Consider the following 24739-nt stretch of genomic DNA (forward strand, 5'->3'; position numbering starts at 1 on the left):
TCTGCTACTTTGCTGCTGTTCCATGCCAGTAGGGGTGATGGCAGAACTGTACCATTCCTCCTGTGTGCATTGTTCCATTTGCCTTTTAAATGCAATGCAGAAGGATCACACACAGCACTTCAGGAGGAACACTTTTAACTTGAACTGATGCCAAAGGGCAACTCAGATGAGGCTGACTCCCCCAAAGGACCTCTTCCTTATCACAGGCATGTCCAGAATGCTGCTTTCAGCTAAATCCAGGGTAGCCCAAGTTCCAGTGTTTCAGGAGCAGCTCTGGGAACTACAAGTTGTAGACTACAAACTGTGGCATGTTGGGAGAACTTCTGGGTTCTTGTCAAGATGTGCCCTCTGCTCTTGCAGGATCTCAACACTGGCTGAGCTGGGAGCACGTAGGTTGCGAGCGGAAAGGAGGCTACTGAACTGTAATCCTGTTCTGTGTTCTAGACAGATTAAAGTTTGTTCCAGGTGGATTGTCTGAGTGGGTCTGGAGTGATGTGCACATACACTGACACACGACACAGAGCACACAAAGGAGCCTTAGGTCTAGTCCTCCAAAGTTGGGTAAAAAGTCACAAGGCTTTCCCAATGTTGTATATCCACCCACTGGGTGAGTGAACAGGAGGGCTACACCACTTCCTGAGGATTACAGAGTCAGAATCTAGGCATCTTAACACTAGGCTTAAGTCAAAGACCACTGATGTCAATGGAAGTAATTTTTAAAGAAAATAATAATCATTTTACACCTCTAAATAGTGATCTTTTGAGCAACATTAATAGAAAGTTAGGTCTCAAACCTGCCCCCATTAGAAATTTGCTACTAACTTCAGTGCTCCATATTTGCATTTGGACCAGGGATGAATGGACACATTTTACCTAATTGGTTCAACTCAGGTATGATGGGTCAAGAGATTAGCTCAAATATCAGTGTTATCAGAGCTTGCATTCTGCTGGAAGGTAAGGAGTGAGAGGAAGGCCGGGCAGGGAAGGGGTTAAACAGAGCCTGTTCGCCCAATTAGCCCTGCCCTCGTTCATCTGCCGCCAGGGTCAGGCCTGGAGGCAGCATAAAAGGAAAGAAGGTAGCCCAGTTCAGGGCTGACCAGCCAAGAGGAAGGAGCTGGCTCTGCCACATGCAGGGCCTGAGCCAGAGCTGCCATCAGATCAGCCTCCAGAGGACGGAGCCTCTGAACCCTTCCCCACGCAAAGGGGGAGACAATTCCAGAGAACCCACCACCATTGGAGGGGAAAATAAACTCTCGGGACCACACCCACACTAATACTACAGCCTCTAGGGTGGCTGAAGACCTAGACCTTGGGCCACTAAGAACTGCAAGGGGCCTAGCCACCAGGCCACCCTGCCATCAGTGGGAACTGCCTACAGAGACTTTAAACAGAGGAGGAGAAAGGGGGCAGGGAGAATGAAAATGAGATGAGAGAAAACCAAATCACAGCAGAAAAGAGATGAAAATAAAATAAGATATTAAGAGAGGAGGGAGGATGGGGAAACAGAGGAAGAAAGAAAATAAGGTATTGTCAAAATGAAGACAACATATTGTGCATTGACAAATACAGTGTGGGGGATCTAGGAGTTGGTTGGTTGGTTTTGTCTGAGATGACCTGCATGATCGCCAGTCTCAAGGGTCCCTGTTCCAACTGGGGATCAGAGGAATTCACTGCATTCTGACCATGCACATTGCCTACATTAGGGCTGGACTGTGAGGTGGGCTCAGTCATGAGTAACTGAGAACTTCCGTCAGACCAGAGAGATTCTTGGCTGGACAGATCCTTTGACTCACTAGCTCTTTCACATTGCCAGAACCCAAAATATGCTGACATGTAAAGGGCACTCAAACATGGGTGGTAAATAGTAAAAGAATCTTGTTCACAGTATATGCAACATGAGTCTGTTTAACTTTAGAAATATACACGCACATGTGTACATGTGGTTCTGCTCCCCCCAGAAAAGAGTATTGGTTAAGTTACAGTGGGGAAAAGGGTTGTCAACTCAATATTCTTTTGGTGACCCAAGATTTGTGCCAAGTCTGAATATTTGTCATGTTCTAACCTCCTCTCAGTACCATGTCCATTGTGGGCCAGAGATTCCTGAGCACTTCTACAGACTATATGCCAAAGTGGTTTGGGGGCATCTTTCAGGGAATGGTTCATAACTTCTTGTTTCCTTTTTAACTGTTTTACTACATTGTTGGTTTCTGGTGTTTATTGGGGCTGGGGTGAGATTTTTTTTCCCACAGGATTTTCATTTTATTTTATGTAACTACTAATTAAAATGTGTTATTTATTATTAACAGTCCCTGTTAGATCTACTAGTTGCTATTTTCTGTCTAAAAGAGGGATACAGACACAATTGAAATATGAGAGCTAACTTTGTGGCCTGTATCAGGGATGGAAGTATTAAAAGGCAGACAGCATTTCAATTGTTTTGCAATGCAGTTATCACTTAACAAATATATTACGTATTTTATCACTTGCATCTTCACAACCCTTCCTATTGAAGCATCTTACAGTAGCTACAACATTAATGAAGTCTCATAGAACCACTTAAGTAGACAGGCATTATTATAGTCATTTTACAGACAGATACACTGAGGCACAGAATGGTGAAACAGCTTGCCCACAACCTACCCAAACCTGTACTGGAACCTAGAAATCCTAGCTCCTAATTTCAGCTCCTAGTGCTAGAACCACTCAGGAACAATTCCATAGTGATTTGCTGTAGATGAAGTATTGCATTACTCCATCAGTGAACAATATTTTCTAGGAAGAGGAGGTGAAAAGTAGTTACACTGCATGTCACACTCTTGAAATAGAACAATGGAGTGCTACTTACGCCATAACAATGACGCTGAAATCCAGCCAGTTCCATGGATCTCGAAGGAAGGTGAACTCTGTCATACAAAATCCTCTTGCCAATATTTTTATCAATGACTCAAAAGTGTAAATGCCAGTGAAAGTGTACCTGGGGAGTAAAGTGTCCAAGAAAATCAAGACAATTAGTAGTTAATGAGATGGAGTTGAGGCACACTTGGTGTAATCACTCTGGGCCCAGTCCCACTCAGATGAGAAATTCGTATTCATTACAATCGGATTACTCATATGAGTAATGGCTCTGGCACCAGGCCCTTCGTGAAAGGCTTCATGTGCGGACCCAGTGAACATATGAGAAATGGGGAAGCGTTATGAGACAGCCTTATAATGAATGCAGGCTCCATTGCAGCATAGCTGAATGAATTTGCAGTCACTGAATCAGGCATGAAAACAATCTTGAAATATTATGTTACTGGACTCTGAAGCACGCCTGCGATAGTGAATGGAAAAGATATGGGTTATGCAGCATTCCTTGTTATTTCTCATACTGAAGTGAAAGATTCTAGCCATACCTCTCATCTCTTTCTACCCAGGCCATAACAAAGTTCAGTAGGTTAAAAAAACAGCTCAGTTTCTCCTTATGCATTAAAAAAAATAGATTTCCAGCAGCAAAGTTCCTGGATTTCACTGTCAGTGGTAAAATAACAGCCATCATGAATGTTAAATAGTAGCATACTGCCCTAATTGAAAATATGCACTGCTTGAATTTTCACAAAGGGGGCAGCACTGTGTGTTTTATTTACTACAGTAAATTGTGCATTGCCAGGGGCTTCTTCACTGTGAATGACAAAATGGTACAAATACTGCAAGAGTTATACTTTGCAATAAATGTATGTGGAACAAAACTGAGCACATTTGGGACAGACAGTAGCCATGGAGCAGAGCTACATCCCATTTCACCCCGTAGAGTTCATAGGTGAAATCCTGGCCACGGACATCAGTGGAACTAGGATTTTACAAACCAGAACTACAATTAGTCAGGTCTGGGAGATTTCCCCCAAGGACCATTTCTAATAAAAAACTGAAATTTTATATATATATAATCTAGTAATTCAAAAAGAAATGGATCTTTTATAACATCGGTAGAAAACTAGTAAGCACTTTAGGGCAGGAGCCATCTCTTTGTTATGCAGAGCCTGAACACTATGGGATCCTGAACCTGTTTCAGTATTGACCCGTTGGACTGTTTTTCCCACATAGTTATCAAGACTGTCCGTTAGTTTACATGACCAAACCAACCAAGACTGAACTGCCTCATTTTTTCCATATGTGGGTGTTAACTTTGGGCATCTCTCTAACACACACATGCCTCATGTAATAATCTCTACCACAACCCCATCAACAGCCCTTTCCATCACGTGCCCCCGTTTGCCTCTTATTTTTATTTTTAACTCAACTGATGAAGTGGAGATGTATTTGATAATCAGGCAGAATTCTGATTTTCATAGGTCTGCCCCCATTAAAAAAATAGCACGCACAAAAAAAGCCTCACAATTCATAAGCTATCACATTGGTCTCTTCACTGGAAATAGCAGTTTGTGTCCAATTATTATCCCGCGGATTACTGACTCTTTGTCATGTCAGTTTCTAGTCTTTGTACATTGAATATGTGCCTGGTAACTATAGTACCACCTCGTCCATAGGCCCATAGCTCCTGATCCCAAATCCACTGAAATCAGGAGTCATGATTTGATGAAGCGTGTCTTTGCCCACGAAAGCTTATGCTCCAACATATTTGTTAGTCTAGAAGATGCCACAGGACTTTTTGTTGTCATATAAGTGGTGTGAACATACAACTGCCACAGTCTGCTTCGATGTTTTGCAAGAATAGGTGGTGTAGCAAATGAGGGCTCGATTGTGCCCAGCAGTTTCATCCGTGCACAAAGAGGGATGCAGGATGCCAAGTTTCCTGGTCCTGGAGCATTTCATTCTGCAGCTGGGCAGAGGTAAAGTCTCTCTCAGGGCCCCTGTTGATGCTAATCACTGACGAATCCATGGCCCCGTCCTGCCTCCACACTAGTCAGTGGGAATCAGTCAAACATTACATGAGTGTTTTAGACAGCCTCTAACAGAAGTGCTGGAATTGGGGTGCTGCCACACCCCTGGGCTTAAAGTGATTCCTATTTTAAGTCAATGGCTTTCAGTACCCTCACCATAGAAGTTGGTCCAGTACTCTTGCCCTCTAATGGTATGAGCTATGTCTGTGAGCCTGCCTGCAATGTTGAGAGAGGAACCTCTTCAGAGCTCTCACTGAAGCAACATGTCCTCTACTAAGATCTTCACAGCTTCTAGATTTGGTGCTGTGTCTGATAACCAAAACACAGGCCACACAACTGACAGGGGCTCTTTAAGCAGGTGTTTTCATCAATAAATCTGATAATGTGCGCAAAACAATTAATAACTTTGCTGTGGGTACACTTGTTAAGATGATAAAGACCTTTCGCTTGTTCATCACATCAGATGGTTTAATTGATTTCACAGCCATCTAATTCTGAATGGATGTGGAGGAGGTCCATCAGCAATTGAAGGGTTTCCATAACAACCAAAGCCACGATACTCACTATTTTTTGGGGGCCAAGTTACATTTTGAAAAAAAGAAATGGATTTAAGCATTTATTCCACTTCTTTTTAAGTGGTACTTTACAACAAATGTGCAGAGCACTGCTCTCTTATTTGTTATAGGGTTCTGCATCCTCACTGCAGCAACAAGGCAAAGGAAATTTAGTTTTGCTTCTCAAAATGTATTATTGGTCTAATGTTATAAATAATTATTGAGTTAAAGTTCCCTGGACTATTCTGTTCTTCAAAATGAGATGCCTTTGGTTTTGTGTTTTGAATTTGAGGAGAAAAGACTGAGAGGTACTTTTTATTAAAAGAAAAGGGAAGGGTTCATTCCATGCTGCATGATCAATGAAAACTTCTGTTCTGATCCTCATTTGTTGCACAGCTGATTTGGTGCATTGGAGCCATTAGTGACATTCCACTCACTGAAAGAAATGGTCTAGCACATTCATTTTTCCCTTTAAAATATTCAAATTCCAAAGTACAGACCTGTAGACTGACTCATGATGCATCTATGAGATGTCCATATCTCAGTCAAATACGTGATGGTTACTGTACTTTGTAACAATTTCCAATAGGAAAAAAGACAACACTGGGGAAAAGGGGTCTGGAAGAAAGCCACAGACATGGCTGTAGGGTAGTATACTCATACTGAAATACATGATGCATCCTGATATTAGGATGTTATGATGATCAAATCAGTTGTTAGGTTCAGAGCTGACTTAAAGTTAGTAATTTCTGGAAGCAGTTCTTTTTCTAGAAGATGCGCCTTCCATGATGTTAGAAGCCATAAAGAAGAGAAAGGCACTTTGCTGTCTCTCCCTAGGGCCCTGAGGAGACCAGCAAAGCAGACTAGTGAACAACAGGTGGTTGTGTTTACCATATTTCAGACAAAAATAAAAAGTCTGTTCTGATTGGTTCAGTGAGCCAGAGGCATTGCTTAATGAACTATATGTTGATTAGTTTATGCATCTGGTATCTATTTTCATAAGGAACACTTTGAAACCACTCATGGAAAGGCCAACTTATCCAACTTCACTTTGAAGCAAGCATAAAAAAATATGAAAACTGTCAGTTAAATCTCTGAGGGTTTTCTGAGTTTGATCAGCTGAGAAATAGAAACAACCCCACAGAGAATTCCAAAGTTTTGGTGGTTGCTCATAAAAGAGCTAGAAATTATTTGTTCGTACCATAGGCTTTCTCATCCAAAGTCCACTGATATCAGCTGAAGACTGCCTGATATCAACAGGATTTGGATTATGTCTTTAGATTGGAACCAAGTATGTTTTATAAATATTTTCTGAAACCATTAAACTATAAGTCCAGAAATATATTCTACTGTATGCAGCTTCTGAATCCCCTACATGAAAACTCAGGAAGGCAGGCCAGTTTCAAATGGAGCTCAATCATACCATGATTCCATTCAGACGTAGCATAGCAGGTGCATTTAGCAAAAAGTATGAGTTTGGTAGACTGAAAATTGTTAACTTACTTTCTAAGGGAGTTTTCAGAGGCAAGAAACACCTGGCAAAACATTTTATCAGGACAAATATTGCACAGAAAGTCAATATTAATGAAAAGAAATCAGAGAACATCAAACAAAATGAGGAGACAACAAAAACGGAGAATACAGAAGAGCTAAAGATAAAGTATATACCGATCAGCAGAGATACTTACTCAACATATTTATTCCATGGAGGACCTTCCCTTTGTGTCATGAACCCACAATTGGTTAAAATAGTGCACATAATAAACATACTGAACAATGTGAACATGAGTTAAGGAAAAATGTGACTGTAAAAAGACTTCATACAAGGTCCCTAGTTTTTTCAAGCACTGCATATTTGAGCTGATGGCTCATTCACATTTTGTAGCATGCTTAAACATCAACATATAGAAGCTGTATGTAATTATATATGAATGAACACCTGAACCCCTAATCACAGTAAAATCTGTGGGCTCCACCTGCTTTTTCCATTACCGACATCTTTTATGCATCTTTTTTATTTTTACAGTAACATGGATGCAGTGGCTGTGAAGCATTCAGTGAATATAATATTGAAAACATATAATCATGAGAAGGCTTGGATTTTGTGGCAGCATTCTTAGGTGTGAACCTCAGTATGAGAGGAACAGTTAGGCATTTTAAACTATAAAAGGGAAACCACTCATCTGCTCGTTCTGCCTCAGTACTTCATGTTGTACCCTGAAACGAAGAAACTATCAGTAGATAATAATATACAGGGTGAGACTGTAGGAAAACCGTCTGAAAATCATGTACACATCTTCAGTTTCTTGAAGCTCTCCCTCAAAGCTGCTGCCTTCCTGCTCTCTTAGCATTGGGTTATCTGAGCATTCTTGGGAATGGGGTAAGCTCTACTTCACCTCTTGTCATTTCTGCTACAGCAAAACTATCAGTCCTCAATCTCCAAACGTAATCGTTCCAAACACCTTCAGAGCCAGGCGCAAATGGCACTTCGCAAAATGCAAGATGAGTGGTGGGAGAGTAAAGCTGATGAAGTCCAATACTACGCTGACACCAAGAAATCTAAGATGTTCTTCAGTGCTATCAAAGCTGTATATGGACCTTCAAAGCCAAGCACTACACCTCTCCTGTCTGCAGGTGGCATGACCCTTCTGCAGGAGAAGAACAGCATCACAATAGGTGGAGAGAGCACTTCAGCAACATTTTTAACAGACACTCCATGGTCGACCCTGTGGCCCTAGACCAAGATCCCTCAGAAACCCACAATAGACAGTCTTGACCTGCCCCCTGCACAGGATGAGGTCAAAAAGGCAATCAGCCAGACCAGCTCTGGCAAAGCCCCTGGGATAGATGGTATCTCCTGAAATTTTCAAAGTGGCAGGACCAGTGTCACTTCAAGCCTTTCACAACATCCTGATCAGCATCTGGGAAGAAGACATGCCCAAAAACTTTAAGGATGCCACAATCATCTCACTCTTCAAGAACAAGGGCAACAAAGCTGACTGTGGAAATTACTGGGACATCTCCCTTCTTTGTACTGCTAGGAAGACCTTGGCTTGAGTCATCCTCAACCGTCTGATCACCAGCATCTCAGAGGAGAACCTACCAGAAGCACAGTGTGGTTTTCGTCCAGGCAGCAGCACCGTTGACATGATCTTTGCTGTTCGTCAGGTCCAGGAAAAGTGCACAGAGCAGAACATGGATCTGTACACTGTCTTTATAGACCTGACGAAGGCGTTTGACACCATCAACAGAGAAGCCCTGTGGATTATCGTGTCAAAACTTGGCTTCCTGAGAAGATTTGTTAACCTCATATGCCTGTTCCACAATGACATGACTGGCTTTGTTCTTTCAAATTGTGAGTCTTCAGATCCATTTGAGATATCCAATGGTGTGAAGCAAGGGTGTGTGCTTGCCCCACTGTTGTTCAACCTCTTTTTCACGTGCATCCTCAGCCACGCAGTTAGGGACCTGGACCCTGGAGTCTACATAAAATAGAGACTTGATGGGTCACTTTTTGACCCTCATAATCTGAATGCTAAAACCAAGACACTTGAGAGGCTCATCCTTGAAGCCCTTTTTGCTGACGACTGTGCAATTATGGCACACAACATCATCAAAAAGTTGGCTGATGCCACTCGCCTCTTTGTTTTGACCACCAGCCTCGGAAAGACCAAGGTACTGTTTCAACCTGCTCCAGGATCTGCTGCTCTCCCTGCTTCACTCTTTATTGAAGGAACAGAGTTAAAAACAGTAGAGGAGTTCAAGTACCTTGGCAATGTGATAGCCAACGAAGGCTCCCTTGACAAAGAAATCAAAGCCAGAATCTGCCAGGCCAGCTGAGCACTAGGACATCTGACAGAGTGAGTGTTGAATCAGCACAATATCTGACAGTCCGCTAAACTGAAAGTGTCCAAGGCTGTAGTCCTGACCAGTCTCCTGTATGGCTGTGAAACCTGGACTTTGTACAGAAAACATATAAAACTGCTGGAGCGCTTCCACACACGCAGTCTGAGGTCAATACCACACATTCGATGGCAGAACAGAGTTATGAACCTGGTAGTCCTGGACAGAGCAGGAGCCACGAGCATCGAAGCCATGATTCTGAAAGCCCAGCTTCACTGTACAGGAAACATCATATGAATGGAGGAGTTGAAAATCCCTAAGCAAGTCCTCTATGGTGAACTCTCCCAGGGCAAAAGGAATCAAGGTAGGCCTCACAAGAGATATAAAGGCTGCGTGAAGACCAACATTGCTCATGCTGGTTTAAAACCAGATCAGCTAGAGCATCATGCAAAAGACTGAATAGGCTGGCATGCTCTCGTATGACATGCATATGACAACTTTGAAGAGCAGCGATGAGTACGCCTCATTGATGCTTGTGAGAGGAAGAAAGCAACAACAGTAGCCACACCAAAACAGCCAGGACATTTCCTTTGCCCCCACTGTGAACACCCATGCCGTTCAAAGCTTGGACTCCTCAGCCACACGCAAGTCCACAACCGATGAGCCTGTGCAAGCTCAAGACGTCATTGTTGGACATGATGGGCTACCTACAAAAACCTCTTATTATTCACTCCAATGGGCTTTGAATCATGCCCTGAAGGTGGAAGGATCCTAAAGCCTAGTAGACGCATTGCAGTAAGAGGAGTTTCCCAAATCACTTCCTTTAAAACAAATGCTGCATTATGTGCAAATTGCCAAGTGCCGTGGGATTCTGATTTGTTAATAAAGATTCACATTTTACTGATATTATCTTTAAGTGGGAAGCACAGATGTCCTAGGAAAATGGCATGACACTTAGTCAGTAACCTAGGATATGTGCAAGAAACAGAAAGGAGAATATAAATGAGAATTTCCTTTGTCAGTTCAGAAAAGGTACACGTGTTTTCCATTCCCCTGAAGTGGGTCTTTTCCATGAAAGCTCACCACCTAATAAACCTATTTTGTTAGTCTTTAAAGTGCTACTGGACTGTTTCTTAGTTTTTATCGTAGTTCTGAGATCATTTGGATGTTACAGGACAGCAATCTCACATAAGTTCTGAGGCTCTCTCTGACATGTTTGCATCTAAGCCACATGAAAATCATCCTTTTGTGGAACTACCCTCTCTGCTGAATACAGCACAGAATGTTTTCTGATCCACAACATACGCAACAGCAAGATTAAACAGAGAGTGACTGCTCCACATATTCCCATGTGCAAACTTAGAAACTAGTAATTGAACTCGGAGGGACTAGTCACCCAAACACATTTTCCACTACAGAGGCCGATGCCTCTTGATAAGCAACAGAAAGAGAATATTTGGGAGCTGGCCTCACTTTCTTAGTTCAGGCTTAGAATGGAGAGTAACAGTTGTGTCTACTTATGAGGTACCCAAACTAGGTTGTTAACTATTTTCAGGTACAAAAAGAGTGCACTTCACCTAAAAGTTTGTGGATTACTTTTCAGCTACAGATCTAGAGAAGTAGTTATTCCCCTCTATTTGGCACTGGTGAGGCCACATCTTGAATATTGTGGCCAGTTTTGGGCCCCCCAGTATAAAAAGGATGTGGATTTGCTCGAGCAGGTCCAGCGGAGGGCAACAAAAATGATTAAGGGGCTGGAGCACAAGACCTTTGAGGATAGCCTGACGGATTTGGGCTTGTTTAGTTTACAGAAGAGAAGACTTAGGGGTGATTTAATAGCAGCCTTCAACTTACTGAAGGGGAGCTCTAAAGAGGAGGGTGAGAAACTGGTCTCAGTGGTGTCAGATGGCACAACAAGGAGTAATGGTCTGAAGTTGAAGAGAGAGAGAGAGGTAGGTTAGATATTAGGAAAAGCTACTTCACCAGGAGGGTGGTGAAGCATTGGAACGTGTTGCCTAGAGAAGTGGTGGATTCTCCATCCCTCAAAGTTTTTAAGTCCCAGCCTGACAAGGTCCTGGCTGGGATGACTTAGTGGGGGTTGATCCTGCTTGAAGCAGGGGGTGGACTAGATGACCTCCCGAATCCCCTTCCAGCCGTATGATTCTATGATTCTGTGACACAATGAAAAATCTATGAGAAAATAGACAGCGAGCTATTCTCAGGCTTTTTTCAAACTAGCAAAAGCTTCAGTTCAAGCCTAAGTAAAGAAAATCTCAGTTTAAAGAGTTGTAATCACCCTGTTTCAGCCCCGAAATGAGTCATATATATCCCTGTAGGCCTATAAAGCAGTAAGAACTGAATCAAACAACATTCCTGCAATGCCTTTATTAGAAGTCAGGGGAACTAACTGTAACCCCAGAGGCACTGAGACCTCTGTCTTCAGTTGTTTATGTACCAATAGTAGGATTGGGAGTAATGAGTAAGAGGAGTTATGTAGCTGGTATTATAGAAACCTGCTGAGATGATTGCAATGCTAAAATCCCTGGTTACAATCTGTTAAAGAAAGATACAACAAGTAAAACTAGGAATTCTCATTCTACATTAAAGACATCAGCCCCTGTTTTAGATGTACTGAGAGCTGAAAAGAGAAGAATCTTGAGTACACTTGCATGAATGAGCTGAGAAAGCCCAGAAGGTACAATGGCGAAGGTCTAATACTACTTTTGCACATCTTAGACACTATTGAAGTCTTCTGCTTCTTGGTTCCTTCTTCCGACCTCTGAAAAGCTGCTCTGATCTTGGGGTCCAGGCTGAGGGTGAGGGTGGGGCCAGGAGCAGAGTGGCATCAGGCCTCGCTGCTAGTCCCCACCACAGCCCACTGCAGCTCCACTTCAAACCCCACTCCATCCTCAGGGTTAGTCCCGGTTCCTGCCTTGGCCCTCTGATCTCTCTTGTGTTCACCACCCTCTCCTGGAGCCACAGCATCTCTCCTAGCTCAGCTCTGTGGGATAAGGGGGTGATGTGATCATCAAAAGTTTGGGGATCACTAAACTGGGCACCCTCCATGACATTCAAAAATATCAGTAGCGTGTACTTTGGTTTGTTATAAGTAGACTAGGCCTTGTAAACAGCCCCTTAAACTAATCTTAGTTAGATTTCTTTCTAATTCCTCGTATACATGAAGGTAAAGTGGAATGATTTGCATGAAACTTTACTTGTAATAACAAATCACCCACTTGGAAGCAAAAATCTGAGCACCTTTGGACAGATTTTATCTAAGCCTGAACCACAGAGGATGGTGAAAAAGCTGAGATACAGAAGCACAGAGAAGTCAAGAAATGCCAACATAAAATTAAAATGGAACAGAGACATGGCAGAAAAGTATTATAAATGTAGATACAGCTAAGAGACCACATACTTAAAGGTCATCTGAGAAATGTTTTCTGTTTTGTGGTAGGTACAATATGAAAATTAGGGTCTTGGTCCATGACTAGGGCTCTTCAGCACTACCATGACACACAGAATTAACAATTATAATAGAAAGGCCTAAAGAGCAGAATAGGACACCAGAGTGGAGTGCTGGAACAAGACAGACAAAAGAAAGTCAGAAGAATCAGGGAGACTGTAGAAAAAAGGAAAGTGGAAACAGGAGTGGACTCATAAAGACTCATGAGCAGTGCTGATAACTGAGAATGAATAAGGGTAGCTATGGGAAAAAAAAGTATGTGTAACAGACTATTTTATGAGGCATGTGAACAGAGGAGCTGCATTAAGATTACAGTAAATCAAACTATGCTTGCAACTCAGGATCTGGCCCATTAGCACCAATGATATCAGATAAAGAGCAGCCAGAAAACTGGAAAATGAAGGACAAAAGTCAAGGGCAGACAAGGTGTTTGTAGCTTGTCTGGTGCTTAGCTCCTTAGGACAGGGATGTCTTTTTGTTTGGTGTTTGCATAGTGCTTAGCAGAATGCAGTCCTGCCCAATGGTTGCAGCTCTTGGTATTATAACAATGTAAATAAAAAAGGACTAGTAATCGCACAGAAATTAGAGTCAAAGGGTATTCCTGAAATGTCACATAAAAAGATGGAATGACTTTACACTACCTTCTGTGCTGATCTACATTCCTGAAGCTTTACTGGACATTTAGCATGAGATTTGTGATGCTGTAAGTGCTCTTAGTGAGGATTGCCTTGGCGTATTAGAGATCGATGTCTGCTTCAAGTGCTTTGAGGCTGTGCTTGATTTAATGACCTCCGCCTAATACAGGCTGGGCCAAGGACATATGCTGATGTTTCAAGCATTCTAAAGCTTCAACCTCCAACCTGAGTGGAGGAGCTGAGTGCTTCAAAGGCATCAGAGCTCTATTACAGACCCTAACCCATGAACCAGAAACATTTGTCTTTGTCTCAGGATTTACTCTCGGAGGCAGGTAAGAGAGAGAAATGAAAGAAATATCTGATAAAATCTTAGCTTAGAAAAAAAGCTCAAATCAGCTGGGCAATGGACACTACACAAAGCTCTAAAACTACACTGGTGTGCAGTGCCAAAAGGAAACAGCAGTTCAACATGCTTTCTACCAGCACTGAGACAGGAGCTGAATGTAGATGTTTTAGGAGCTGCTACATCCCCTTCAGTGGAGCTGGGTATGTACAGCTACTGCCAAGGTGGCTTAAGAGATTTAGAATTGTAAAGCTTGGGGAATTCCATCAGTCAGGTGCTGGAAATAGGGACGCTCAGATCATCAGTTGCAATATTTAGCTTTGGCAGAATATTATGTAGTACAGATCTCTGGGCTGTTTATACAGAATAATATATGTTTAATGAGAGTTTAACAGTATTAGCGACAATTAAATAATGACTTAAGCGGGGATGGAAACATCTGGTAGTCATGGGAAGAAAAGCCTGAAAATAGTGTTTGATATCAGCAAGGGGCATGAAATTAGGAGTGTAATGTAGGCCAAATTTTCACCTGTGTTCAGCATATAGCCCCCCACAGAATGAAGTGCAAAAATTTCAGAAGTGCTCAGCATTTAGCAGTTTCCACTGAGTTTGGAGATGGACACTGAGTATTTGAAAATTTGTCACTTCATTCATGCACCCAAAAGGAAGCTGTTGGGTGTTGAACTCTTTTAAAAGCTTGGTCTTAAGAGCTGATCCTGCTCACATGGAGCCGTGTGTGTAGCTCAGAGAGTCACTAACATAGGAAGTAGAATACAACCCTTCATTTATACCAAAAAGCCAAAGTCACGGAAAAAATCCTGGATTCCGCTCCAGCCCCTTAAAATTAGCCTGCGTGAAGGTACACAGAACAGAAGCTAAGTAAATGTTCATGGAGAACTTGCCCCTTAGATTTATTAGTGACTGGTACTTCAAGTAAATATCCATTCCCCAGAAAAACAAACAAACAAAAACAAAAACAATAATGCACAGGTAAGATAAAAATGCCTTCTAAATTATTCACATTGCTAACACTGAAAATTTGCAGATTACATCAACCTGGGAGGGGTTGCAAGCACTTAGAAGGACAAGATTAGAATTCAAAACAAAAACTCACAAGGTGGAGAACTGGTCTGAAATCAACCAATGAAATTCAGTGAAGGTGAACTGTAGCACTTTGCACTAAAAAAGGAAAAAAAATTAAAAGCAGACCTGCAAAATTGACTAGGCAGCAGCACAGTGAAAAATAATCCAGGGGTTTTAGTGAATCACACATTGAATTAAAGACATCAGTGTAATGCAGTTATGAAAAAAGCTGCTGGGTTGTATTAACAGAATGATGACATGTAAGATATGCAAGGTAACTGCACTACTCTGCATGGCACTGAGGAGGCCTCAGCTGAAGTATTTTTACTGGGTACCACACTTCAGGATAGATGTGTACAAACTGGAGCAAATCCAAAAACAAGTAACAAAAATGATAAAAGATTTCGCAAACTTGACCTATGAAGAAAAGTTAAAAATCTGGGATTGTTTGATCTTGAGAAAAGACCACCAAGGGATACCTGATGAAAGCCTTCAAATATCTTAAGGGATACTCTACAGAGGCTGGATATCAACACTTTATGTCCACTAATGGTACAACAAGAAGTAATGGGCTCAATCTTCAGCAAAGGAGATTTAGGTTAGATAGTGGGGGAGGGGAGGCAGGAAGCTTTCCAATATAATGGCAGTGAAGCTCAGGAAAAGGTTTCCAAAGGAGTTTGTGTAAGCCCTATCACTGGAAGTTTTTCAGAACAATTTAGACAGATGGTGGTTAGGAATGATCTAGGTTTGCTTGGTATGCATTTATGCAAGAAGCTGGACTGGATGACCTCTCAAGATCACTGTTAAATATCCTAGAATTCTCAATGCACATACCAGTTCTAAATACAGCTCTGTCCAATCTCCTTCATATCTTTTAAGAAACCAAAACCAAAAAAAATTCAAAGCAACAAGTCTAAAACACATGGTATCCTCACATGGTTAACCATCCAACTACTAACCAGGCCCAGACTGGCTTAGCTTTAGGAATTAGAAAAAGATCAGAACTATTCATATCAATGGCACCATCTGTTGTTAAGCAGCCGTTCAATAGTTCTGCAACTGCCACTTACTCTGATTCCTATAATTATTCATTCCAAAACATGCTTTTCTACGTTCAGAATCAAAAAGCTATGGTGATGTCCAGTATAAGATCCCTGGCCGTGATACTCAGATAGAGTTTTAAAAGTTGTCTGATTGACTCATTGAGATACAGCAATAGAAATATATAGAAAGAGAAATGCACAATAGAACAGAGAAAGGCATTTAAGCTACTCATTAGCCTACTGGTGCACACCACAGGGGTTAGAAACAGATGGCACAAAATAAAATAGTTCACAGCCTTATGGAACTGACACCAACACTTTCAAATTTGGATGCACAAAGTCAGGCAACTTTATCCATATTTTGGCTCCTTAAGGAAAGTAGCCTGATTTTTCCAAAGTCCTGAGCAGCAGCAACTCTTGAACTGAAGTCAAACATCGCTATCTGGCTGTATTTTTACCTAGGTGACTTAAACACAGATGAAGAACAGGTACTTAGCTTTAGGTATCCAAATTTGATAGTTTAAGAACTATTGGATTACTTTAGTTTTTTTGGACTGCCTATTCACAATAGTCCCCACTATTCCTTGGCAAATTAGAGCTACTAGTGGTCCCAGCCCCTACCCCTCCAGCCCGCTTTTCAGTCCCTGAGCTTTGCATCTGATCTCAAACTTCACTGCTCTTCCCCACTCCACTTTTGCTAACATGGGGAGACCCTCAAACACAAACCAATCTCTTTCCATATATCAATCTGAAATCAGCTGGAGAGGCTATCAAAAGGTATGCACCAATCACCAAGATTTGGAGCCTCAGTAACTGCAGCTGACTGATGAAGTGGTGAGATTCCCTAGACCAGCATCAGACCACCACCACACACGCCAGAACAGGAGCCTAAAAATTCGAGCAACTCACCAACTGAAAGAAAGGGGTGATTATTGAAAAGGACACAGGGGTCTGAAGAGTTAGAGTGGCCCAGAAGCTACAACAATCAGGAAGTTGTCTGAAACAATGGGATTTATATCCACTGCAGGATGACACACAATGGATATTAGGGGATATGGCTTTTGTTCATCCCTGTTACCACTTCCCCCAAAGGTCAAAGTTCTACCAGGTATGAGAGTTCTACTGGTTTCATACTAGTAAGCTAGGACCCCCAGATAAGAATCCAGGTGCATGGTGCTTTTTAAGAAATTGAATTTATCATGCCTCTTTGATCTGTGCTCTTCCCTCTAATCCATCTTCCCTTGGGACCTGCTGTAACATTCCAAAATGCTGAAGAGGCATATATATATATATATATAATCTTTCAGAGACTGGTTTCCTGTCCCCTGACCTTAATGTGAAATTTCCTCATGAAAAATACAGCTCCCTGTGGATGAGGACCAACAAGATTCAGCTTGACAGTGGAAACAGTCAACACTGCAGGACAATAATGCCCAACATTACTGACCTCAAGCCAGAGTAGACGCAGAAGGCTAGTAGTCTCTGTGACAAAGCTAGCACCAACCAGAAAAGCGAAGAAGCGCTCTATCCATGTGTGCCTCCCCTGCCTGTCTTTATAAGGAAAAAAGCACCACCACAGTATCTTCTGTTGTGACAGGAGCTGGGACCTTACGTACCAGCTAGAAGCAGAAATGGCCCTGTTATCTTCCTCCACACACTAGAGGTGACTTTGGTGTCCCTCATCTAGGAGTGGAGCCAGACTTGTTTCCTGCAAAGTATGATCTAACCTCAGGGCTGCTAGCTGGAAGTGGAAGCTAGTCCTTCCTCCCCAGTACCACTCTTTTGGTAGGAGAACAAGACAACAGCTCCATCTTTTTCAGACTAATCTTGGAAGGGGATGGAGGGTCCCTGGAGTAGACCCACCTCACCCCAAAGACCACCTCTTTCTTTGTATAGCATTTGAAGTATATTCCCACTTTTTTGAGAATACATATAAGCCTGACGTTCTCAAAAATGTGGCTGCATCAAAAAATGGATTTGAATCTGAACACATTAAGTGGATGAGATAAAAAATGCCTAAGACACATTAATAATGCAGAATATTGCAGTTAACAAAATGTTATCAAATCTTAGGGTTTTTTTTTCCTAGCAAACCATCTTTCCATATACACAGATTGTCTATGATAAACTGGACTAGCAAAGCTGTATGGGTCTCTGAAAAATCAGGCCCTCACTCTATGAAAATTCCAGGAGAGTAGCTGTACAGGCTGTAGCTCCCTAAACTATGACTCTTAGGTCTGGCAACACCCTATCACAGATGTTCCTGGATCAGAGAGTCCTCGAGCCAGAAGCCCAGGGGCAGGAGGGCTGGCATACAGCAGCCCAGGTGAGGCCAGAGGTAGTGACAGTGGGGCCAGGGCTGGCAGCCTGGCCAGAGTCAGGGATGGCAACAGCAGGGACTGATAAAGTGGTAAAGGGGCCAGATAGGCCTGGCAGTGGGAGTGGGGGATCAGCATCCAGCAACCCTGGCCAGAACCAGCAACCCTGATTGCCTGGCAGCAGGGGAGTCAATTAGAACCAGAAGCAGAGCCAATGGTGGGGAGTGAGGGTGGGCAGGGGGCCGGTGACTGGGGACCTCCCCTCATCCAGCAAAGTCCCTCATTCAGGACCAGTCAGGTCCCAAAAGTGCCAGACCAAGGAGGTCCAACCTGTAGATATCTGCTTCATCCACAAATTTTGGGCTTCTCCTCCTAGAATGTTGGGCTCATTGTACTGTTCACAGGAGTATTCTTTCTTCCACCTGTGCCATTCTCTTCCACTTTCACTGTATGTTCTGCCTCCAGTGCCATTTGCTTCCACTTACACTGAACATCAATAATTAGACACAGAGAGATGGTATCTACTAAACAAGTTGTTTCAGACTCGTCTGTGACAGTGCACCACATCTGCTAACACTCTTCTGTTTTTTTCCCCCAGAGGAAAAAAGAGAGCTTAATACTCTCAGGCGAGGGAATAGATTCAGCATCTGAGTTCATGTCTATGATATTATCTGCTTGAGCACTTGCCAACTGAGGCTTCATTCTGCTTGGAATATTGACTTCCTGTTCAGACAGTTGCCAATTGTATTTAGAGTTCTGTTGATGTGAATAGCCCTTATTGACTGAAAATGACATACTGCCTAATGTAGGAACTTTACTGCTGTACTAGTGAGAGTGGATCTCTTCCTTCCTTCTGCTTATTGATGTCTGGAAGAGCTGTTAGTAAGGTGCAACTAAGGTGTTTCTGGAACTAAAATGTTGTTAGCTTTATGGCCTTTAATTCCCAAAAGCTTATGCTTCTGATCTGCCCATACTTTTGTTCTGATGGACCTCTGAAGAGCATTCCCCAGTTGCTCTTTGCTTTGCCTCTTGGAAGTTTAGAGACAAGCTCTTCCTGCATTCTTATAGTTGGGTCCCCAACAACTTCAGGAAGCTTCTGACCAAGGGCCTATTTCTACCCTCTGCTGCACATACACAGCCTCTATTGACCTCACCTTGGGTTGCATGGCTGCGCGTGAAGGCAGAATGGGCCCCCAGACCTGTAACTAGAAGTTGTGCATTTATGCTTTTTATTAACAGACCATGGTCACTGAATTCTTCTCTCAGACCAAAGCGATTTCATTGATCTGGACTGACTTGTGGAAGTTTCACAGATATAACCATGAAGAAAGCCAGGCCCCAGTTTCCAGCAGCAAGTGTTTACTGTTCTCAGTTGAAGCTTAAGCCATAATAAAATGAGCCCTATGGTTCTTAGTAATCTTGGGAATGTCTTGAATGGTAACATCTGTTCATTTTTAAATAAAACTATTGTCATCTGAACTTCACATATGTTTTCTCTGAGAGCAACACAGACTTCAGAGTATGAACTATTTGTTCCTCTGGATGATGTACCCATTTCAGGGGAATTGGCTGAATTTGATAATAAATCAATAATTCTGTGATATCATCCCCTAGCTGCGTCTACACGTGCACGCTACTTCAAAGTTGCGGCACCAACTTCGAAATAGCGCCCGTCGCGTCTACACACGTCGGGCGCTATTTTGAAGTTAACTTCGACGTTAGGCGGCGAGACGTCGAAGTCGCTAACCTCATGAGGAGATAGGAATAGCGCCCTACTTCGACGTTCAACGTCGAAGTAGGAACCGTGTAGACGATCCGCGTCCCGCAACGTCGAAATTGCTGGGTCCTCCATGGCGGCCATCAGCTGGGGGGTTGAGAGATGCTCTCTCTCCAGCCCCTGCGGGGCTCTATGGTCACCGTGGGCAGCAGCCCTTAGCCCAGGGCTTCTGGCTGCTTCTGCGGCAGCTGGGGATCTATGCTGCAGGCACAGGGTCTGCAACCAGTTGTCAGCTCTGTGTATCTTGTGTTGTTTAGTGCAACTGTGTTTGGGAGGGGCCCTTTAAGGGAGCGGCTTGCTGTTGAGTCCGCCCTGTGACCCTGTCTGCAGCTGTGCCTGGCATCGCTATTTCGATGTGTGCTACTTTGACGTGTAGACGTTCTCTCGCTGCGCCTATTTCGATGTTGGGCTGAGCAACGTTGAAGTTGAACATCGACGTTGCCGGCCCTGGAGGACGTGTAGACGTTATTCATAGAAATAGACTATTTCGATGTTGGCTGCACGTGTAGACGTAGCCCCTGTGTGCTTATTATTATTTTTGCAGCTATTGACACTGCTCCTGCAGAATATTCATGCAAAATTGTTATCCATTTTTTTTGGCTTCTCTGAGCTCTCGCTGTAGCTAACAAAAATGGAAATTTTGTGCAACACTTGAGAGAAAAGGATGAATCAAAAAGAAGGTGGTGGGATTGGTAAGAGATGTTCACAAAAACAAACCACAGGATTTCTTTTTTTAAATCAGATAGTTTGTAAATATACTTCAGCTATGTCCAGTCCCCTAGAGTCTAGGAGCCAACAACCCCTGGCACGCATGCTAAGCATTGCACACGAGCCAATTTTCATCAGCACCTCCACCTAAATGGTAAAGCTCTGCATCTAAATGTATTAATGAAGCTCTTGTAAGTAGGACTATTAGTGACTTTAAAAAGTATCACCGTCACCATCACTCAGATCACACCTAGGAGGTTAAAAGGTCAAAGTTTGGCATTCCGCCTCAGAAAGGTTGCTGACCCTGTCCTAGACAGATGGAGACAATGGAATATAATGCTTTTTTTAAAGCATATACATTGGTTAAATTTCTTCAGGACTAGAGCTGAATGAAAAGTGGAACTTCCATCCCATATGAAATTCCAATATTTCAGTATGGCTACATCTACACTTACAAAAAACTTTGAACTATCCATGCTAATGGCCAAATTGAAGAATACTAATGAGGTGCTGAAATGAATACTCAGTGCCTCATTAGCATGCCACCAGCTGCAGCACTTCAAAAGTGCTCCGTTTCACTCTCCTAAGGCTTGTCTACATGTGGGTCCTTTTCGAAAGGACCCCGCAAACATTGAAATCCCCTTATTCCTATCCCTTCCTATCAAGGACCCCCATGTAGACAAGCCACGGGTGAGCAAACCACGGCACTTTCGAAATGTCGCAGCCGGCAACATGCTAATGAGGTGCTGAATATTCATTTCAGAGCCTCATTAGTATTCTTCGATTTGGCCATTAGCATGGCCATTTTGAAGTTTTTTGTAAGTGTAGACACGGCCTATGTGTTTTCATCTTGAATCAGAGGTAGAAATATTGAAAACTCTTGAAGAATGGAAACTTCCAAAATATTCAATTCAGAGTCTGCAAAATGTTTCATTCCAGGTTGGTTCTACATTAAATTGTATCTGCATAGGGTGGCAGAGTGCTTCATGGGAGTTGTTGTTTGGTTGGCTCAGGCCACCCGTGTCTCCTTGGGCCAAACTCTTAGTTGAACTATGTTTTCCATGATGTGTCCAGTCTCATGACTCTACTGATCCACCTAATGAATGAGTCACGGACATTTGGACAAAAGAACTATTCACGTCTCTCTCAATATTTCTTTCTTTTTTTAAATGAGTGCACAGAAAATCTGACCAGAAAAGACTGAATGGTGGCAGTTATGCGGAATAGAAGTGAAGTTATGTTGGAATCTAGTGGAGGATCCAGTACAACTGGATGGTATGGTGCATGTGTCATCTACTCCCATTTACTTTCAAATTGAATAAAATGAACTGCCTGTAGCTGGGTGAATTTCACCTGGGCTCGAACATGCCAGCACAAGGCCTATACACTGCTCAGAAGGCTTAGTGTGATCTATGTTTTCTATAGACTTGGTGTGGTTTCCCTGTAAAAAGGCAAATTTTACCCTGAGAGATGAAATATACCATTGGTGTCTCAGAAAGCGTCACACTTACTGGACTCAATGCTGCTGCTAATGATGTTTATGACGAAACTCTCATGGATTTCAATGAGAAGGGGATCTGGGCCCATACTTTTAAAATATCATACCAGCCAGATCTTTAACTTTTAAAGGCTCAGACAAAATACTTTTTGTATTTATTGTCCTAAATTAACACACAAGCATTACATTGTTGGTTTTTGCTAAGACATAATAGCGTATTTGCTCAGTTACACAGACAGTGGGCCAGGGTCTCATATGTGAAGGTGCCCTTGCTGTCCATTGAGATAGATCTATTTACTCTGGCTAAAGATCTAACCCATGATGCACATTTTTAACAAGATAGGTCTCAGATTATTGACTGTTTAAGTTATTAAATAATAAATTTCATAGTTTCCAAGGACAGGAGGGAACATTGTGATCATCTAATCAGACCTTCTGTATAACACAAGCCATAGAACTTCCCACAAATCATTCCCAGAGCAGATCTTTTTTGAAAAACATCCAATCTTTGATTTTAAATTTGTCAGTGATGAAGAATCCAACATGACACTTGGTAAATTGTTCCACTTTAACACTACAGTAATTTTGGATGGGGGGAGGGGTCCTCTCCAAGAATGTGGTAAGTGGTTAAGGGCCATACTTTTATATTATATTAATGAAGGAGTGAGGGCTTTGGGATGGAGGCTGGGTGCAGAAGGGAGCTCAGGACAGAGGAATGGGTTGCAGCCAGGAGTGAAGGGTCTGGGAGGCAGTATGGGTGCAGGAGAGGATTCTGACCTAGGAGGAGGGGTGCAGGGTCTGGAAGGAGTCTGTGACCTGGAGCACAGGATTGGGTGCAGGGTCTGGGAGATGGGTGGAGGAGCAGGTTAGGATTGTCTCTGAGAGGGAGCCACTCACCTAAGCAGCTCCCAGCCAGCAGGTTCCTCAAGCTAGCTCCTGGCCTGGCCCACCCCCGCACTCTGCTCAAAGCCACTGGCCGCAGGGACCACGTGCTTCTCTGAGTGCTGCTGTGAGCCTGGTGAAAGGGAGGAGAAGAGGCTTTCTGTGCTGCCTCTCCCCCCCCGCCCTCCCCAGCACAATCACAGATCCCATTGGCTGCTTTCCTGTGTTCGGCTGATGGGAGCTGTGATTCACATTGGCTTCTTTTCTGTGTCTGGCCAATGGGAGCAGCGAGATTGTGCTGTGATGGGGGCACCGTGCTAAGCCGCTTCTTCCCTCCCCCGTGCAGGCTCACTGTGGCACTCAGAACACATGACACCACAGCCAGCCATTTGGAACATGTGGGGACGGGACAGGCAAGGAGCCTGTCCGAGGCTTCTGCTGCTCCATGGGCTGGATCCAGCCCATGAGCACATTTTGCCCAACCCTGCTACAGAGCAATTTTCTTTGTTTAGCTTATTTAACCTGAACTAATACAGGATTATGCTTGATTAAGGGGTCTTACCTCAAAAACTCCTTCCCCAGGGCTACCGCAGCTGAGGAGACAACAATCTTGTCTTCTGTTCGCCCACTGTGGGATGTCTAGTTCAACCAGCAGTGCTAACCCCAGACAGCTTTATATTCATTCAACCACAATTTAAAACCATTAGGACACCCATAGTGGATCAGACCAGAAGTCCATCTAAAGACGCATTATCCCATCTTCCTACTGTGGCCAAGGACATGTGCCCCAGAGGAAACCAACAAAACAGACAATTATCACGTTCCATCCCATTGCCCATTTCCAGCTTCTGGCAAAAAAGTCAACATTTGAGTCAGGTCCCTGCCTACAAGTGCAAAGTGGGAGCGGAACAATGCAGAAGGAGTTATGTACACATCCCAGGAGAAAATTATCAGATGTGTGAACTTCAAACTGAGGAAGGGAGTAGATGAAATTTGTCCTGGTGATGTATCACTGCAAATTTCCTGCTCAGGCCTGACTCATGTTATTCACACAAGGATATACATCTAAGTTTGTTTACGTGAATAAGGCAAGTAAGATTTAGCTCTATTTATCACAAAAAACAGACATTTTTACATACCTTATACAGTAAACCCTTGATTTAATGGACCCTGATAGAATGCTCTTCAGAAATAACGGACACTCTGCCAGTCCCCCTGCGTCCTCCTCCTGCTCCACAAATAGATGCCAGACACTCATTAGACCCACCACCAGGGCTGGAGGAGCTGCCAGAGAGGCTGGGGCCACTGGGGCTGGAAGGATCACCGCAGTGGCTGGGGCCACCGAGGCCAGAGTTGCTGAGGCAAAGGGCTGCGGCAGGACACAGGAGCTCTCCTCTCCCAGCCCCATGTGTGTGAAGCATGTCGGGGCCCAGACACCCTGGCCACACTCTACCTTTTTGCGAGTGGCTCAGAGCTGGGGGCTGGAGAAGCCGCAGTGCTGAGAGCTGTAGGAGGTGGAAGGAGCCAGGCCAGCATTCATCTCCTCCCCTGGTAACTGGGAGAGGGATGTGGAGGTGTGAGGGGAAGAATGGGACAAGAGAGGAGGAGAACAGAAGAGGTGGGGGCAGAAGACAGGAGTGAGTGGTGGGCTGGGAAGGTCAGTACAGCGTCATACAATATAACCATTTGGATGTAATGGACTTTCAGCA

At 43.3% G+C, this 24739-nt stretch overlaps 1 protein-coding gene across 14 annotated transcripts in view; it reads right to left on the minus strand.

Moving 5' to 3' along the window:
- LOC142008137 (sodium channel protein type 5 subunit alpha-like) overlaps positions 1–24739 on the minus strand; it is a 351358-nt gene that overhangs the window by 262385 nt on the left and 64234 nt on the right. For all 14 annotated transcript variants that reach the window (XM_074985128.1, XM_074985135.1, XM_074985134.1 and 11 more), the window contains 2 exons: positions 7123–7210; positions 2846–2974 (listed from right to left, as the gene is read on the minus strand). In XM_074985128.1, the coding sequence (XP_074841229.1) occupies positions 2846–2974; positions 7123–7210 (217 nt within the window). The remainder of the gene's footprint in view (positions 1–2845; positions 2975–7122; positions 7211–24739) is intronic.

Source organism: Carettochelys insculpta, chromosome 2 (genome assembly GCF_033958435.1).
Source record: "Carettochelys insculpta isolate YL-2023 chromosome 2, ASM3395843v1, whole genome shotgun sequence".
NCBI classification, from domain to species: Eukaryota; Metazoa; Chordata; order Testudines; family Carettochelyidae; genus Carettochelys; species Carettochelys insculpta.